The sequence below is a fragment of the Silene latifolia genome, chromosome 1 (genome assembly GCF_048544455.1).
Source record: "Silene latifolia isolate original U9 population chromosome 1, ASM4854445v1, whole genome shotgun sequence".
Lineage (NCBI taxonomy): Eukaryota > Viridiplantae > Streptophyta > Magnoliopsida > Caryophyllales > Caryophyllaceae > Silene > Silene latifolia.
In genome coordinates, this window is record NC_133526.1 from 96,665,317 (window position 1) to 96,685,241 (window position 19,925).

The 19,925-nt window shown below is 40.1% G+C and overlaps 2 protein-coding genes and 1 long non-coding RNA gene across 4 annotated transcripts; 1 reads left to right on the top strand and 2 right to left on the bottom strand.

Moving 5' to 3' along the window:
• Nucleotides 1–6,429: 6,429 nt before the first annotated feature.
• LOC141651355 (uncharacterized) lies at nucleotides 6,430–7,233 on the bottom strand. The gene is made up of 3 exons (XM_074459073.1): nucleotides 7,081–7,233; nucleotides 6,833–6,969; nucleotides 6,430–6,736 (listed from the first exon to the last, which is right to left on the bottom strand). The coding sequence occupies exons 1-3, from the start codon at nucleotides 7,231–7,233 to the stop codon at nucleotides 6,430–6,432; spliced, it is 597 nt and encodes a 198-aa protein (XP_074315174.1).
• Nucleotides 7,234–12,875: 5,642 nt separating this feature from the next.
• Nucleotides 12,876–14,043, top strand: LOC141598321 (uncharacterized). 2 transcript variants are annotated; one of them, XR_012523482.1, is made up of 3 exons: nucleotides 12,876–12,979; nucleotides 13,207–13,267; nucleotides 13,827–14,043. It is a non-coding gene; the product is annotated as an uncharacterized LOC141598321 (long non-coding RNA). The 2 variants fall into 2 exon arrangements; XR_012523449.1 differs by having other exon boundaries at nucleotides 13,207–14,043.
• A 278-nt stretch (nucleotides 14,044–14,321) lies between these two features.
• On the bottom strand, nucleotides 14,322–14,807 carry LOC141651362 (uncharacterized). The gene is made up of 2 exons (XM_074459078.1): nucleotides 14,627–14,807; nucleotides 14,322–14,518 (listed from the first exon to the last, which is right to left on the bottom strand). The coding sequence occupies exons 1-2, from the start codon at nucleotides 14,805–14,807 to the stop codon at nucleotides 14,322–14,324; spliced, it is 378 nt and encodes a 125-aa protein (XP_074315179.1).
• Nucleotides 14,808–19,925: the final 5,118 nt, after the last annotated feature.

Sequence of the window (19,925 nt, forward strand, 5' to 3'; positions counted from 1 at the left end):
GATCGAAAGATAAGTAATTTAGGCTTTAGGAATCACTTTTCAGGGCGAGATCTAGTATTAGTGAGACCTAGGGACCAGTAGCATAGGCCGAAAGGAGCTACTAGTTAACTTGGACCGAGAGGACATGTTATACCCATCCTACACGACTGTATTTCGGACTTACCTAGGATTATGTGCCATCATAGCTATAGTGAACCGACCATCTTAGCTCCTTTTTATCATTTGTTTACACCTATTTCTTATTACTTGCTTATTTACTTTTGCATTTAGACTTAGATATAATTCAATCAAAACCCCCCATCTTAGACTAAAATTAAGACAGTTAAAACTCCCTACCTCCCTGCGGATCGACCCTTACTACCGCTTGCTAGTTGTAGTTTTGAAATTAAAAATATTATTTTTGATACTCACATCGACAGGTATCACTTTATGTGAAGCAAGGATTAGACGGAGGAAGGAAAAGGGGTTTATGAGTATGTCGATGTTTAAGTTTGCAATTGTGAGAGAGTAATTGGGGTTTTAAATGCTGAATTCACGTGGATCGACTTAGCATTCACTTTCGATCGACAACACCGGTACACCCCCATACAAGAACTCCCTGTGTAGAGCTCATTGTCGATCATTTGCCCCACAAATATCGATTCTCTTCACGACACCGCTGCATCTATCGACTTCCTTATTTCACACAAGCCAAACTTCGTTTGACATTACCTGCACGATACTTGTAAAAGCGATAAGTCCCTCGTTCTCACTCACTAAAATAATGCAATGCGAAATTAAATCTAGCTAAATGCAATTAACTTATTAAATGCAAACAAATTATAATATTACTAAAATGCAAATTAAATACGAATGAAAACTAATTATTACCAATTAGTTTTAACTAAAAGCAAATGAAATATTAGCTAAAGAAAGAACGTATGCAAACTAATCTAAAAGGAGAGGGTGTATTACAATGTTTTACAAATCCGGGTTGTCTTCCGATCAGCGCTGGTTTTTAAGGTCCCGCACGGCCTTTGTTACCTCATTTTAAGCAGACTCGGTAACAGACTCGAGGTGCAAAACCTCGACCACTCCAATGAAACCGTTCTCACCAAAATAATGCTTCACTTGGTGACCATTCACCTTAAACTTTTCACCAGTAGCTTTTTCCAACTCCACAGAACCAAACATCGAAACATTTGCAATTGTATAAGGGCAAGACCACCTGTACTTCAGCTTACCAGGAAAGAGACGGTATCTAGAATTGAACAATAATACCTTCTCACCAACTTTGAACTCGCGGGGTACGATTCTCTTATCATGCCATCTCTTGGTCTTCAAGTTCATCCAGCTGCAACAACCGCTTATCACCACATAATTTAGGATCAAAGTTTAACTCACAAATTTCCCACCAAGCCTTGTGCTACAATTCGACGGGTAGATGACAGGACTTTCCATAGACTAATCGATATGGTGATGTGCCAATCGGTGTCTTAATGCAGTTCTATAGGCCCAAAGAGTATCATCCAGCTTCATACTCCAGTCCTTGCGCGATTTAGAAATAACTTTCGCTAAAATTTCTTTCAATTCCCGATTGGAAACCTCCACCTGACCACTAGTTTGAGGATGGTACCCCAAACCTCTATGATGTGAAACACCATACTTTGACAGGAGCGCATGTAATACCTCAGATTTATGAGTTGTTAGGTACTCTATCGAGTAAGGCTTACTTTGTCGAGTCAGTTAGTTTTGCGTTTTGAACAGTGTTCTGTCTGATGGATACTCAATCGAGTAAGGGCAACTCGATCAAGTAGGCGGTACTCGATCGAGTACCTCAGTTACTCGATCGAGTAAGTTACATTATACGGGTTTTTGGCTGGGTTTGATAGTATGGTAGAGCCGACGGCAGATGAGCTACCAGTGGTGGGAGAGTTTCCAGATGTTTTTCCAAAAGAGATACCGCGTTTACCACCAAAGAGAGAGATAGATTTCAGTGTGGAGTTGAAACCAAGGACGAGACCGATCTCTAAGGCCCCGTATTGTATGGGACCTAAGGAGTTAGGGGAGCTGAAGAAACAATTGGATGATTTGATAGAAAAGGGGTACATTAGACTTAGTGTATCATCGTGGGGTGCACCAGTTTTGTTTGTGAAGAAGAAAGATGGGAGCTTGATGTTGTGTATCGACTATAGGGAGCTGAACAGTGTTACACTGTAGAACAGGTATCCTTTACCAAGGATAGATGATCTTTTTTACTAGTTGAGTGGGGTCAAAATCTTTTCAAAGATTGATCTGAGATCGGGGTACCATCGGGTGAGGATTTGGGATGAAGACATACCAAAGACAACTTTTCGATCGAGGCATGGTCATTATGAATATGTGGTGATGCCGTTTGGGTTATCTAATTCACCGGCAGTGTTTGTGAATTTGATGAACCGGGTTTTCAGTTAGTTCTTGGATCAGTTCGTGGTGGTGTTTATAGATGACATCTTAGTCTATTCCAAGACTAAGGAGGAGCACGAGAAGCATTTGAGGTTGGTGTTGCAAACTCTACGCGACAACAAGTTGTATGCAAAGTTGTCTAAGTGTGAGTTCTGGTTAGAGAAAGTGGCTTTTCTAGGTCATGTGATTTCTAAAGAGGGTGTATCTGTTGATCCGAGCAAGATAGAGGCAGTATCCAAGTGGGAAGCACAAAAGAATGTGGCCGAGATCAGGAGTTTCTTGGGTTTGGAAGGGTACTATCGACGGTTTGTGAAAGACTTTTCAAAGATTTCCAGGCCTATGACCGTGTTGATGAGGAAAGAGAACAGGTTTCGTTGGGATGAAAGTTGTGAGACAGCGTTCCAAACATTAAAGGAGCGTTTGACCACAGCTCCAGTTTTAGCTTTACCTGAGGGGAGTGAGAATTTTGAGGTGTATACAGATGCCTCAAAGAACGGGTTGGAGTGTGTGTTGATGTAGAATGGGAAAGTCATTGCCTATACTTCTAGGCAATTGAAGCCTTATGAGGATAACTATCCGACATATGATCTAGAGTTGGGTGCAGTTGTGTTTGCTCTCAAGATTTGGAGGCACTATCTTTATGGGGCGACCTTTAAGGTGTTTTCCGATCACAAGAGTTTAAAGTACATCTTTACTCAAAAGGAGATGAACATGAGAAAGAGGAGGTGGATGGAGCTTATCGAGGATCATGACATGGATATCATATACCACGATGGGAAAGAAAATGTGGTTGCTGATGCGTTGAGTAGGAAGAGTATACATTCTCTATGCACAGCTATGTCTTTGATGAGGTTAAGAGATGAGGTTGGTAAGGTGGGGATACATGTGATTCAAAAAGGGGATGCTATGGGAGACTTAACAGTAGAACTAAATCTTTATGATGATATTCGCAGGAAGCAGACTCTTGTTTCTAAGATTCAGGAGTAGAGGGCTGGAGTAGAGAAAGGGACATTGTCTTGGTTCTCTATTGATTCTGATGGAAGTGTTCGGTTTGATGGGAGATAGTGTGTGCCTAGGGATGAGGAGTTGAGAAAGACAATCAGGATAGAGGCTCATTGCACTCCGTATTCAGTGCATCCGGGTGGTGACAAGCTTTATAGAGATCTTAAGAAGACTTTTTGGTGGCCTGGGATGAAAAGGAAGACAGCTGAGTTTGTGGCTAAGTGTTTGACATGTCAGAGAGTCAAAGGCAGCAGGGAAGACCACAAGGTAAGATTCAGTCTCTTGAGGTACCTAAGTGGAAATGGGAATCTATCTCCATGGATTTCGTAGTGGGTTTACCGAGGAGCCAGCAAGGTAATAACATGATATGGGTGATCGTTGACCATTTGACTAAGTCAACTCATTTTATTTCAATGAAAGATACGTGGAGTAAGGTGCAATTGGAAAATGGCTATAGGGATTATATAGTGAGGTTACATGGGGTGCCAAAGAACATTGTGTCAGACCGGGATGCGAGGTTCATTTCTCGGTTTTGGCAAGAATTGCAGAAGTTGATGGGAACTACCTTAAAGATGAGTACTGCATTTCATCCTGCGACATATGGACAGATAGATAGAACAATCAAGACTTTGAAAGATATGTTGAGGGCTTGTGTGATGGAGTTTTGTGGTAGTTGGGAAAATAGGTTGGATTTGATTGAGTTTTCTTACAACAACAGCTACCATACGAGTATTGGGATGGCTCCGTTTGAGGCTTTGTATGGAAGGAGGTGTAGGAATCCGATTTGCTGGGATGATAGTGCTGAGGCAGTGGTTTTAGGACCACAGATGGTACAGGAGATGATAGAACGAGTGAAAGTGATTCTGCAAAAGATGAAACCGGCCCAGGATCGGCAAAAGAGTTATGCGGACTTACATCGTCGGGACTTCGAGTTTCAAGTTAGGGATAAGGTTCTTTTGAAAGTGTCACCTATGCGTGGGGTAATGCGGTTTGGTAAGAAAGGGAAGTTAAGCCAAAAGTTCATTGGCCCGTATGAGATTTTGGATCGTGTGGGAGAGGTTGCTTATCGGTTAGCTTTGCCACCAACTTTAGATCGTGTACATAATGTGTTTCATGTGTCTCAGTTACGGAAGTATGTGAGTGACCCTTCCCATGTGCTAGAGGTGGAGAACATCGAGTTGGATGAATCCTTGTCTTATGTAGAGGTGCCAAAAGAGATTCTTGATCGCAAGTTTTGCAAAACTAGATCTGGGAAAACAGTGTTGCTTAAGGTTTTATGGTCCAATCACAAGGTTTTGGTACGGTTTTATGTCGGTTTTGGAATAGTTAGTGGTTGTTTTGAGTCGGTATGGGTTGTGTTTTGGTTTTGTTTTTGAGTTTTCATCGTGTTGTTGTATCGTAGTTGAGTTAGTAAGTTTATTTTTTAGTATGGGTTTGAACTTCGGGGGCGAAGTTCATTTTTAAGGAGGGAAGACTGTAATACCTCAGATTTATGAGCTGTTGGGTACTCTATCGAGTAAGGCTTACTCTGTCGAGTAAGTTAGTTTTGCGTTCTGGACAGTGTTCTGCCTGATGGATACTCGATCGAGTAAAGACAACTCGATCGAGTAGGTGGTACTCGATCGAGTACATCAGTTACTCGATCGAGTAAGTTACATTATACGGGTTTTTGGCCGGGTTTGATAGCAACGCGTGAAATGATATATAAAGTATTTTTCGTCAGTTTTCTTTTACTTTTTACCATATTCTAAAACCTTTACAAGAGAAAACAAACTACGTTGAATCCTCTCTCGCATTGCTATCAAATCCAAGGGGCTAGAGTCGTCGCATTGCAAAGTTCTTTATACCGTTGAAACCGTCAAATTGTGGGTAAGATCCTAGTATGGTTTTTATGTTAATTCGTTAGTTTTGGTTAAACCATAATTGGGTATTTTGGGGGTGTTTGGGAGTATTGTTGATGATCGTTTGTAATTGTATGATTATATGTTGATAGGAGGTGATTTCGTAGAGGAACGCTTTTGATCCGCAGCTTGTGTTGATTTTTGATGATTGCATTCTAGGTAGGGTTTCCCTACTTGTATACATGATGTTAAGATGGTTGTTGGCATGTGATTTTATCGTAATTGATTTTGGTATTGTTGATATTTTAATTGGTTGTTGTTGATTGACTGTGGTTCGCGAGGTGCGCCCTCGGCTGAGTGGAGTCACTTTTGGTAGTGGCTTCACGCCCTTGATTCGCCCCTTGTGGTTCCCGTCACAAGAGGGATTTGAACATTAAGGAACATGGGTTGTTCGCTCGATGGAGATGAGTGGGACTTAGGTGGGAAAGGCTGCGGTCCCCTACTGGCAGTCTAGATTACTGGTTGCGACTGGTAATCTGGCAGGACTAGACCTTCAGGCTAGTCAGATGATTCGTGATGTGACGATGTTGGAGGATTGTTATTGTGTGCTTGTTGTTGCATTATCTTATTTTGTGGTACAGTAACTGACCCCGTTTAATTGTTTAAAATTGTGGTGATTCATTCGGGGATGGTGAGCACTTGTTGAGCATGTATGACTTGGATGCGCGAGGGTTAGCTGGGGATGAGTCGCTACGAGTCAGCTAGTAGTCTTCCGCTGTTGTGTCGAGATATTTTTATTTACTTTAGTTGGATTTTTGGTTTGGAACATTTGTACCTTATTTCTCAGTTTGGTTTTGAATGTAATCACTTTAAACTATTTACTTAAGCTGTTCTTTGATGGTCTATTTGATATCCTTTACCTCGGGCAACTGAGATGGTAGCATTCTCATACAGTAGGTGGTCTTGGTAAGGCACCTTGGTGTATGTGGGTGTTACAGCGCAGAAAGTTGGTTTTCCTTAAAATGCATATCACCGTCACTAATGACGACCCGAGGAACACCAAAACGTGGAAATATTACCTTCTTGAAAAGCTTGATAACAGTTTTGGCATTACAATGGACTGAAGCAACGACCTCTACCCTTTTGGACACATAGTCCACAGCTAATAGGATAAACCTGTTTCCCTTGGAAGGCAGAAATAGGCCTTGATAATCGATGCCCCCGATATCAAAAATCTCGACTCCAATATACCAACTTCAGGCATCTCATGCCTCCTAGTAATATTGCCAGTTCGTTGGCATGCATCACAAGCGGAAACAAATACTTTAGAATCATGAAACATTATCGGCCAGAAGAAACCCGACTGAAGAACCTTGGCCACTGTCCGAGAAGGACCATGGTGACCACCATAAGCTGACGAATGACAAGTTTCTAATATAGCCTTAGTTTCCCACGGAAGGATACACCGTCTGAATAGGCCATCAACACATTCTTTTAACAAATAAGGGTCATCCCAATAGTACTGGCGCACATCATGGAGGAATCGCTTCCTCTACTGATAAGACAGATCCGGCGGAAGTAGATTGCCAACAATATAACTGCCATAGTCATCATACCAAGGGTTCTCACCAGTTGCAATAGCCATTAAAGCATCATATGGGAATGAATCATCAATAGGGAGAATATCTCCCTCATCTTGCAGCTTTAATCGAGACAAATGATCAGCAACAACGTTTTCATATCCTTTCTTGTCTCAAATCTCCGAATCAATTTCCTGAATTAGGAGTATCCATCTCAATAATTGCGGCTTCACATCCTTCTTGACAAGAAGCTGCTTCAGAGCTGTATGATCTGTAAAAACAATCACCTTGGACCCGAGTAGATAAGACCTTAACTTCTCCAGTGCATATACTATAGCTAGCAGCTCCTCTTCAGTAGTGGCATACTTCAGCTGAGCCTCATCCATAGTTCGGCTCGGATAGTAGATTGCACTCAAAGCTTATTCTTTCCTTTGACCCAACACCGCGACAACTGCATAATCGCTATCATCGCACATTATCTCGAATGGTAGCTTCCAATCTAGAGCCTAAATAATCGGCGCGGTAATCAAAGCCTGCTTCAACCTGTTAAAAGGAGAAAGACATTCATCATTAAAAATAAATGGGGCATCCTTAAGCAACAGCTGTGTAAGTGGTTTAACAATCTTAGAAAAATCCTTGATAAACCGGCGATAAAAGCCAGCGTGACCAAGGAAACTCCTAACTCCCTTAACGTTCACGGGAGGAGGCAATTGCTCTAACACTTGCACCTTTGCCTTATCGACCTGGATGTCCTTATCAGATACTAAGTGCCCAAGGACAACTCCCTCATTGACCATAAAATGACACTTCTCCCAATTCAAAACCAAATTAAGCTCAACACGTCGCTGCAAAACTTTCTCAAGGTTAGTTAGATAATCATCAAAATCACTGCCATAGACGTTGAAATCGTCCATAAATACCTCCATAATTGACTATATATATTATAAAAATATCCCCATCATGCACCTTTGAAAGGTAGCTGGGGCATTACATAATCCAAATGGCATTCTGCGATAAGCAAAAACACCATGCAGACAAGTAAAAGTAGTCTTATGCTGATCATCAGGATGGATTGGGATCTGAAAGAAACCTGAATATCCATCTAAATAACAGAAAAAATTATGTGAGGCCAATCTTTCTAAACTTATGATCAATGAAAGGAAGTGGGAAGTATCATTTTTTGTGGCGGCATTTAACTGTCTATAATCAACGCACATACGCCAATCTGTTATACCTCTAGTCGGTATCAATTCATTTTTATCATTTATTACCACTGTAGTCCCTCCTTTCTTTGGGACTACTTGAACCGGACTTACCCATTGGGAGTTGCCAACATTATAAATGATACCTGCATCAAGTAACTTCATTACTTCCGCCATAATAACATCCTGCATCTTCAGGTTCAACTTACGCTGACCTTGTTTGAAAGGCTTATGGTCTTCCTCTAACTCAATTCTGTGCATACAAATGTTAGGACTGATGTCCTTAAGGTCATCCAAACTATAACCCAAGGCTTTCCTTTTCTTATTAAGAACAACCAACAAAGCAGAAAGTTGGTTATCATCAAGTTTAACACTAATAATGACAGGGCGCTACTCTGATTCATCCAGAAACACATATTAAAGGTGGGAAGGAAGAGGTTTGAGCTCGGCTTTTTTTACCTCAGCAGCATAAGAGGTTTCCATGATTTCATTTCTCGTCTCACCTTTCTCAATAGTGAACTCCTGACCTTTTAGAGCAGCATTAATTATTTCGTAATCAACCTGTACGTCCTCTATGTAATCATCAAGAACTATCAAAGACTCTAACGGGTCCTTAATCAGGGATCCCGTCCAATAATCAAACATAGACTCATCAACGATGTTGATAACATAACAAGTATCCTCTATCATTGGCTTTGCCATTGTGGTATCCAAGTTAAAGGTTACTTTATCGCCCCCCACCTCAAGAGTCAAGCGTCCGTGCTTGACATCAAAGACAACCCCTGCAGTGTGTAAAAATGGTTTACCTAAAATAATAGGAATCTGGGTTTCGTCAGCCATGTCTAACACAATAAAAACAACAGGTATAAAGAATTTACCTATCTTAACAGGGATGTTCTCTAAGACACCTAAAGGTCGCGTTACTGTTCTATCGGCCATTTGAAGAGTCAGACAACTGACTTTGCGGTTACCCATATTCAGTTTCTCGCAAACTGAATAGGGCATGACACTGACACTCATGCCTAAATCACATAAGGCCTTATCAATTACATGTGTGCCACTGGTACAGGGAATTGAGAAACTACCCGGGTCTTTCAATTTAGGTGGAGATTTATTTTGTAGGACTGCACTACACTCCTCAGTAAAAGCAATCGTCTCCATTTCATTAAAATTTCTCTTACGTGTTAGAATATCTTTCATAAACTTAGCATAAGGAGGTACCTGTGTGATCAGCATAGTGAATGGAACAGTTACCTGAAGGTTTTTAACGACCTCCATGAACTTACCGAACTGTTGCTCTATCTTTGTATTCCGTAGTCGAATAGGAAACGGAACCTTAACAGCTATTTGTGTCTGAGCAACTTTTTCCTTCCCTTTATTTGTATTAGTCGACTTGACGACTTCATCAATCGACGTCAGTTGACTTACGAACAATTTTTGTCGATCCATCACGAATCCCGTCGATAGGCATGGTATGTCTATCGATCGACATGGTTTTTCTGTCGATCGACATGGGTTTTTTGTCGATCGAACCGCACTGCTCGAACCCGCCTTCACTTCGTCCTCTATCTCAGCTTCAGCGTTAACATCTATTTCTTCAATAATGAAATTGTCACTTTCTTTAGGCATTGGTGGTCCGTCATAAGTGAGACCGCTTCGGAGATGTATAGCATTAGCCTTATCATGTGGCTGATCAGGTTGAGATGGTAACAAACCCGGTTGCCTAGTAGCTTGCTCAGATGCCTATTGGGCTATCTGAGTCTCTAGCATCTTAATTGATGCATCCTTAGCTTGATCACTCTTTTAGAGTTGTATCATACGAGATTTCACCATACCCTTTAACTCTGACATGTCAGTTGGATTTTGAGAGGTGTTTTGCTGAGGCGGAGGAAATGATGGAGGCTTTTGAAACCCTTGCTATTTGTGATACGGTGGAACATAAGTTTGTTGCTGTTGTTGCGGTGGTGATGGAGAAGGATTCAATACATTTTTGCTTGTCCAAGAAAAGTTAGGATGCTCCCTAGTTCTCTCATTATAAAAATTTGAGTACGAACTAGCTTGCTTGTAGTCACGAAAAGCAAGCACTTGCTCCTTCTCCATCAAACATTCAGCTTTATCATGTCCCTCAATTCCACCTTTCACAAATAGGCTCTTGTTGCATCATAGCAGTAACTGTCTGTTGACTTCCTGAGGCTTGACTCAACTCAAGTTTCTCAAATTTTGCATTCATGACTTCCAATTGTGTTGCAACGACACTATTATCCCCACTATTACCTCGCACACTACCCCTCGGATTTCAATACTCTGCTGTATGGGTATCCATCTCCTCAATAATATTCCAGTCCTTATCATCATCAATATTCTTCTGGAACCAACCATTCGCAGAAGCATCAAGAATGGCCTTATGATCGTCATACAACCTATTATAAAATTGGTTGCAAAGGAACCATGGTTGAAACCCGTGATGGGGAATGAAGCGAATAAGCCTCTTGAAACGGACCCAAGCCTCGTTCAAATCTTCAGTTGGAGACTGCTTGAAGCTAGTAATCTATCCCCGTAGAGCATTTGTTAGCTGTAGAGGGTAGTATCTCTTGTAAAAGGCAAGTGCTAAAGAATTCCAGTCAGTTATCCCAGCTGCTTCCTTGTCTAAATCGTGATACCACTCGCGAGCATAGTCTTTCAAAGGGAAAGGAAACATGGTTTCTTTCACCTGGTTTACCCCAGCAGTAAGAGGGATTATTGGACAATAATCTGTAAATGTTTCCATGTTCTTGCTAGGAACTTCACCTCCCATACCTCCGAATTGGTTTCGCTTCACCATACCGATATAGGAATGGCAGATATCAAACGTGCCATTTTCAGTTATAGGGAGTTTGAAACCCTTAGGTATCGAATCGAGCGTGGGCTTAGAATGGCTAGATAATTTAGGCATGATCTGAGCAATGGGAGAAGTAGAAATATCCTCTTCAAAGGACTGAGTTTCTGCGACAAATTCGGCGTAAACGGATTCAAGCGTACTCAAGTCTTCGGCTTGACGGATTTTCTTCCAAAAGTTTCGTCTAGCGCGGAATGTCTTTTCCAGTTCGGGATCAAATAGAATGAGCTCGGACCTGTGAGACCTGGGCATAAACAAACACTAAAGGAAAAGAATAAGAACGGTCTCAAGGAACTAAAGTCCCTTGAGACAAAACACAAACTAAAATAAACAAATAGAAAATCACCGTCTCCCCGGCAACAGCGCCAAAATTTGACATGGCTGTCGCAACCTATCAAAAATAACCAACTGTTCTCTAACTAATATAGCTAGGAAAGTCGGGATCGTATCCACATGGAGACTAAAATGTTTTCTACTTGCTAACTAAAGTCTGCCTAGGTAACAAATGGGGTTTGTTTGATTTGATTTCTAAACTACAAGTAGTGAAGGAAAGTAAAGTACGAGAATAGAAATGAGTATAAAATATAGGAGGAGAGAACTAGGATTGTCGGTTCACCAATGAATGTCTAACGGTATTGTCTAGGTCACAAATCGGTCGCAAATATCTTTCAAAGGGGTAGTGAAAAGGTCATCTCGGATCGCTATCGCCCTAGAATGCTTCTAACGGGCTCTCGCAACTTATTAGGGCACTCTAATATTTGTAGCAGGTCTAACCCTCACCAGGCTCTCGATCTAAGGTCGGGGTTTACCGAATCAATTAATCAATCATGCGCATTAGCTGAATAATTGCGATCTAATGCTACAATTAACAACAAAGGCATATTATAATTGACCAATCTAAAACCTAATTAACAACCGTCATAAATTTATTGGCTCCCCTAAATCCTAGCGGAGAAATTAACTAGACATGTTCATAATAATGAAAACGATAGTTTTTTTGTGCTTATAATGAAAACGATAGTAATAATTAAAAGGGATTAATTCATGATAAAACGATGATTGAAGAAATTAAACATAAAAATTAATGATAATAAAGATGGAACGGAAAGTAAGAAATAAGAACAATAAAGATGAAAGAACAAAGATTAATTAAATTACCAATAATCCGGACGAGTAATGAAGAAGGAATACAAGTCTCGATCTAAAAGTTGTAGAAAAGGTTTAACGTCGAATCAGTTTTTAGCAGTCAAAGGAAGAATAAAAGATGATCTAATAAAATGTTTACAAGTCCTTTTATATATGTCCAAAAGTAAAACAAAACAAGAACTAATAAAGCCCACAAGTCACGGCCAGATCAGTGTCTGTCGATCGACACCCTCCTTCAGTCGATCGACACACTTGGACACTACCGATCGACACCAACATTAAGTTGATCGATAGACACTAATAGTCCCAAAAATTCATCTTCCTGTGACGATGGCAAGTCTGTGGATGGGCCATCCTCCTCTGTCGATCGAAACACCTGTTTTGTCGATCGACAAGCAATTCCTCACAGGTCGTCCGTCTACAGCTTCCAACATAAGGTTGAACACGGACTCATCTCCTTCCTTAATCAATGGGTTTTGGCTCATAATCGCACATTCGGACCTAAACCCTATTGTAATACGCCGCATTTTAATTTATATAATTTATAAGATGTGAATAAATAATAATTGTTGTCGTAAAAAGATAAAGAAAACAAATAAATAAGAACCGGGTTTTGGACCGTGTATGAACACAGGTGGTTGGACCGTGTTGGACACGGGTTGGACCATGTAAGGGGGAGGTGGTATGTGGTTTGGGTGTTATCTATGTTACTTAGGTATTTTCATAAGTTTAATATTATAAGCAACTTCCTAGAACCTTCCACCTTCACCTACCAAATTATATACATACATAACCTATGCCTCACCATCATAATTATTCCACATCAAAAATCAACACATATAATTGTGAGGAAGAGATTTTGTGAGACAACCTTAAGATGAACTTTTCATCTCGCGCTAATTAATTGTGGTAAGTTGTTTTATCGCCTCATATCAATTATTTACGTTTGACCTTGACCGTTGACTGACCATGGCCTTGGGGGAGGCGTTGACCGACGGGTTTGACCACCGTCGGGTGCAACCGTGTTACGGGGATGCGTTTGTGATGATTTTTGCGGGATTATTTTGGGTAGTTTACAACTTAAATTCATTAATAAGATTAGTTTATAATAATATGAAATTTAATTGATTGTTTAGGTGGTGGATTTGTGGAAGAAGCTTTTTAATTTACTTGTTGATTTGTGAAGAATTGCTAAAGGTAGATTAACTACTCAGTTATGTCTAATTGGTAAATTGGTGAATTGTTATAAGATGGATTGTTAATGTATTGTTGGCATGAGATAAGTTGTTGGTTGCATTGTCTTATGATAATTCTATCATCTTGAACATATTGTTATAATTGTTGTCTTAAGCATCTTATAATCATATTATTGTTGTTGTTGGTTCTCTGTTGTTGGTTGGTATTGTGAAAGAGGACTGGCATTGCTATTGAGATTATTGGTCGGCCAGGCAAGGGGATGTTGAAGAGTCGTGGTCCTGCGCGGTTTTGGTCGGCCAGGCACGGTGGCGTTGGGTTTTGGCCGTGGACCTGAGAAGTATTCGCATTGTGACGATTGTGTTGGTGTTTGGTTGTGGCGTGATGTGGCACACGGTTTGGCCGTGTATATGACGGTCTTTGGCTTGAGTTTCTTGATTGTATTTTATTGCAGGTTATCGTATTATTATTGTTGTTTAGTCATCCTACTCAACCTCGTGGTTGACTGTGTATTCGTGAACACCTGTGATGACCCAAATAATGGGGAGCGGATTGATTTCAGGTTAGCTTATGTGAAGTGCTGGATGCTTGGAGGGAGCTTGGGACGTTGACCTTCGTCAGAGTCTAGAGATCACTTTAAATTATTCAAATACTATTTATTTTACTTCCGCTGCAGTTGATTAAAACGTACTTTGTATTATTTATTTAACTCGTTAAAACTTTTGTAATAAAACCATTTGAGTCACTTTTATTTATATCGTCTTAAAGTACTTTGGTAATTGTTTGTCTTTTATAGTTACTACCTCATGCAACTGAGATGGTAATACCTTTATTTATTTGAGAATGTCTTGTTAAAGGCTCTTAAATAATTACAGTCTCTCCTCCTTAAAAATAACTTCGTCCCGAAGTTCACCACACCTCACTACCCCAACTAAACAATTAAATGATAAACGACACACATTTTAGTTAAATTAGTATTAGTTAAGACCAAAATTAAACGCGGTGTTATATTCTACCCCCGTAAAAGAAAAGGTTACGTCCTCGTAACCAACATACCTTAAGCAAATAAATGAGGATATTTCTCTCTTATCTGAGCTTCAGCTTCCCAAGTAGCTTCTTCTACATTATGATTAAACCATAAAACTTTCACCAATGCAATCTCACTATTTCTAGTATTCCTCACCTTTCTGTCCAAAATCTCCTTAGCCACCTCCACATAAGATAAATTCTTATCCATCTCAACTGTCTCAGCTGCTAATACATGAGTAGGATCACTCACATATTTCCTCAGCTGTGAAACATGAAAAACATTATGAACTCTTGCCAAGGCTGGTGGTAGTGCAAGACGATATGCCACTTCACCAACTCTATCTAGAATCTCATAAGGCCCAATGTACTTCTCACTCAGCTTCCCTCTCTTGCCAAACCGCATCACTCCTTTCATTGGTGACACTTCCAACAATACTTTGTCTCCCACAGCAAACTCAATCTCACTTCTCTTCAAATCTGCATAACTCTTCTGTCGATCTTGTGCAACTCTCATCTTCTGTCTAATTACATGTACCTGCTCAACCATCTGCTAGATCAAATCCGACCCCAGTGTCACGGCATCGGTGACATCGTCCCAACAAACTGGACTCTTACACTTCCTTCCATACAAAGTTTTAAAAGGTGTCGTACTAATGCTAGCATGATAACTGTTATTATATGAAAACTCTATCAAGTCTAACCTCTCTTCCCAGGATCCTCCAAACTCAAAGACACACACCCTCAACATATCCTCTAAAGTCTAAATAGTCCTCTCAATCCGCCCGTCTGTAGCTGGATGAAATGCAGTGCTCATCTTCAAAGTTGTACGCATACACTCTTGCAACTCTTGCCATAACTTAGAAATAAACCTTGAATCACGACCAGAAACAATACCTTTTGGAATCTAATGCAACGTCACAATATCTCTCACATAAGCTTTTGCCAACTCAGCCTTACTCCAAGTATCTTTCATAGGAATAAAGTGTGTCGTCTTAGTCAGATGATCTACTATCACCCAAATCATATTATTGCTCTTCTGAGTACGAGGCAAACCAACAATAAAATCCATAGAAATGCTCTCCCACTTTCACTCAGGCACATCTAAGGACTGTACCTTACCATGTGGTCTCTTATGCTCACCTTTCACCCTCTGACAAACTAGACATCTTGAGACGAATTCAGCAACCTCCCTCTTCATCCCAGGCCACCAAAAAGTTTTCTTCAAATCTTTATATAATTTATCTCCTCCGGGATGCACAGAATATGGCGTAGAATGTGCTTCAGTCAAAATCTTTCTTTTCAATTCCTCATCATCAAGTATACACCATCTCCCATCGAACTTCAAACCATTATCCATCCCCACAGCAAACCATCATCCATCCCCACAGCAAACCGTGGCGTCATGCCCTCCACCAAGGCCGTGCGCCATTCCTCCACTCTCGGGTCTCCTTTTTGCTTCTCTCTAATCTCAGCATACAACTCTGGCTCAATAGTAAAATCCCCAATTGAATCCCCTTTTCTTATCACACAAATTCCCATTTTCTCTAATTCATCTTGCAACTTCACAAGCAACATAGCTGAACATAAAGCATGAATAGACTTTCTAGTTAAAGCATTTGCCACCACATTAGCCTTCCCTTCATGATAAACTATCTCTATATCATAATCTCCAATTCACTCTATCCACCTTCTCTGCCTCATGTTAAGCTCTTTCTGAGTATAAATATACTTAAGACTCTTATGATCAAATAATACCTTGAAAGTAGCTCCATAGAAATAATGCCTCCACAACTTGAGAGCAATCACGAAAGCCCCTAGCTCCAGATCGTGCGTCGGATAGTTTTCTTCATATGGTTTCAACTATCTCGAAGCGTAAGCTATCACTTTCCCTCTTTGCATTAGCACACACCCCAACCCATTCTTCGAAGCGTCAGTATATACCTCAAAATTCTCACTCCCTTCAGGTAAAGCTAAGATAGGAGTTGTGGTCAAACGTTCCTTTAAGGTTAGAAAAGCTGTCTCATAACTCTCATCCCACTTAAACTTGTTCTCCTTCCTCATTAAAGCAGTCAAAGGCTTAGCTACCTTACAGAAATCGATCTTTCACAAATATCCTGTAGTAACCAGCCAACCCCAGAAAACTCCTCACGTCCGCCACGTTTTTCGGCCTCTCCCAGCTAGACACCGCCTCAATCTTACCTGGATCAACTGACACTCCTTCCTTTGACACCACAAGCCCCAAAAATGCTACTTATCCAACCAAAACTCACACTTACTCAAATTAGCATATAAATTATTCTCCCTCAAGGTCTGCAATACAATTCTCAAATGCTTCTCATACTCCTCTTTATTCTTATAATACACCAATATATCATCAATAAAGACGACGACAACTGATCAAGGTAAGGGCTAAACACTCTATTCATCAAATCCATAAATACTGCAAGTACATTAGTCAAACCAAAAGGCATAACTACAAATTCATAATGTCCATACCTCCTCCTAAATGCAGTCTAAGGAATATCATCCTCCTTAATTCTCAACTGATGGTAACCCGACCTCAAGTCAATCTTAGAGAAAACTCCAACTCCACTCAGCTGATCAAATAAATCATCGATCCGAGGCAAAGGGGACCTATTCTTAATCGTCACATTATTCAACTCCCTGTAATCTATACACAACCTCAGGCTCTCATCCTTCTTCTTAACAAATAAAACTGGTGCGCCCCAGGGTGACACACTTGGCTTCACATAACCCTTTTCTAGCAACTCCTCCAACTGCTTTTTCAACTCCTCCAACTCCTTAGGCACCATTTTGTAAGGTGCTTTAGAAATAGGTCCCGTCCCAGGTCGCAACTCAATATTAAAATCTACATCTCTCTTTGGTGGCAAACCTGGAATCTCCTCTGAAAACACATCCTGAAACTCACTCACCACATGAATCTCTCCTACGCCCTTCACTTCCTTACGCAGGTCCCTCACGTCACACAAGATCAACTCTCCTCCCTTCCTCAAACACGACTTTAGGGTAATTGTTGATATAAGTCTCACCTTTAGTCTCACCACAAATCCCCTATAAGACACTCTTACTCCTTTTGGTCCCTTCAAGGATACTTTCTTTTGATGACAATCAATAAAGGCTCTATTTTTACTCAACCAATCCATCCCCAAGATAATCTCAAAACCACCCAAAGGAAATTCTATTAAGTCCATGGAAAATAAAACCTCCCCAATAAGAATATGTATATTTTTATATACTTTGGTACAAGATATCGACTCCCCAGAAGGTATTGTTACTTCATCTTTTATTATTATTGGGTCAACTAATCCCAACACTTTAACATGGTCACTTGATATGAATGAATGGGTTGCTCCCGAATCAAATAAAACATAAGATGACTTAGAATTGGTTAGAAAAGTACCCGAAACCACATGTCCATCTCCCTCGGCAGCCTCTTTTTCCATCATGAACAATTTTCCACTACTTTTCGCGCTGCCCTGCACCGTGGATGTCGACGCCGTCTCCTGCTTCACGGTGCTATTCTGGTTCCCTCCATTTCCATTTCTTTGATGGTTGTTGAAGCGATTCTGAAAGTTGTTGTTATTGTTGTAGCTCCTTTGATTATTCCAAGACCCATTGAAATGATTGCTTCCATAACTAGGTGTTGGTGTCTTGAACCCATTAAAATTTCCACCACCAAATCCTCCACTCATACTATTCCTGATCCAAAAATGGTGAGCTCAAGTGTTTAAAAATTCATTAGTTTATTTCCTAGTTTAGTTATCTCTTTATCTCAGTTTTTAGGAAGTTTACTTATTTCTGCTTTCTGTTATTTCTTTTCAAAAGTTAGTTTTCTTATTGTATAAGAATAATATCTCATAAAGATAAGATACTAGAGTTAGAATCCTATATATATAAGGCATAGGGTGTGCTGCGTTTTAAACGTTGAATATTGATATTAAAATTGAAGCTTGTTGTTGTTGCAATTGTGCTATTCGGATCGACGCGTTTCGTTTCAACCCTAGTTCTTCTTTGACGCGTTTTCAAACATTAACTCGATCAACTAGCAATAGGTCTTGCGAAATTGATCACCATTGAACGATCTATAGGTATATATCGATCAAATATCCCTTTTTCATTATTGTTCGTTATTCTTTAAATAGCTTCCGCGCAACTTTCGTATCATAAGTGGGTATCAGAGCTTCGGCTCTTGATTTCCCTAAATCTAGACGGTCCTAGGCGTGTCAAAACCAAGTTGTTAGTTGAATTTCTGATCGCGATTGGACTCATTCAGGTAGTTCGAGGGTTAATCGGTTTTTCATTTCAGGAGCAAGTTTCTAGTAACTTCTTATTCAAGGCGTGACGAATACCAAAAAAAAAAAGTTACTGTTCACGCGTGGTACAATTCATCCGAAAAAAAAAAACAAAAAGAAGGCAAAAAGAAGAGACATGGAAAGAGTGTTTGAATTTGAAAGCATACACGAGGACAATAATAAGTTTGATCCGGCATTGCCTCCTATTTTTGACGATTATGAGGAGGAGGAGCCAGTGGAAGTTATCGATCTTCAATTTACAAAATTTGTTATTTCTTCTCTTGATAATCATCAAGAAGACAAGTTTGGAAGAACTCTTAAAGGAGAGAAATTTGAATGTAAAACTGAAGTGGTTCGTGGTAAAAATTTCAAGAGTTGTGTAAGAAGGGTGGTGGGGTGGCTGGCACAAGTGGGTTTGGAACTTAAAAAAGGTAAATTAAACGAGCTGCTGCATGGCATCAAAGATGGTTCGACTATGTGTTCGAGTTCGTTCGGGTTTGTAATATTCATCTTTGATCCCCGCATATTGAGGCTGCATGAATTGAGGTCAATTCTTTTCGAAGAGGGAGGGGATGGTCCAAAACTGGTGAGCTCAAGTGTTTAAAAATTCATTATTTTATTTCCTAGTTTAGTTATCTCTTTATCTCAGTTTGTAGAAAGTTTACTTATTTCTGCTTTCTGTTATTTCTTTCCTAAAGTTAGTTTTCTTATTGTACAAGAATAATATCTCCTAAAGATACTAGGGTTAGATGATTGTAATCCTATATAAGGGATAGGGCATGCTGCATTTTAAACGTTGAATATTGATATTAAAATTGAAGCTTGTTGCTGTTGCAATTGTGCTCTTCGGATCGACGCGTTTCGTTCCAACCCTAGTTCTTGTTTGACGCGTTTTCAAACATTAACTCGATCAACTAGCAATAGGTCTTGCGAAATTGATCACCATCGAACGATCTATAGGTATAGATCGGTCAAATATCCCTTTTTCATTATTGTTCGTTATTCTTTAAATCGCTTCCGCGCAACTTTCGTATCATAATGAAAAAGGGATATCTGACCAATGAAAGGTTTCAGCTACCTTTTCAGTTCGTTTTACCAAATAGAGCCTTACTGTTACTTTCTCGTTTAAATCCCATATAATCAAAAGCTACGGGAATAATGAGAGGAGAAACAGTTCTTTACTAAAACACATACATCATGCAAGTCATAGCCATCATTCTCGAGCGCATCTTCTCTCAACCCATCACATTTCGAAGTTCTAGACATCCTCGGGAGTGATCAGGCAGTCGGGTTAGCAGTGAAAGACAAATAGCCAACAC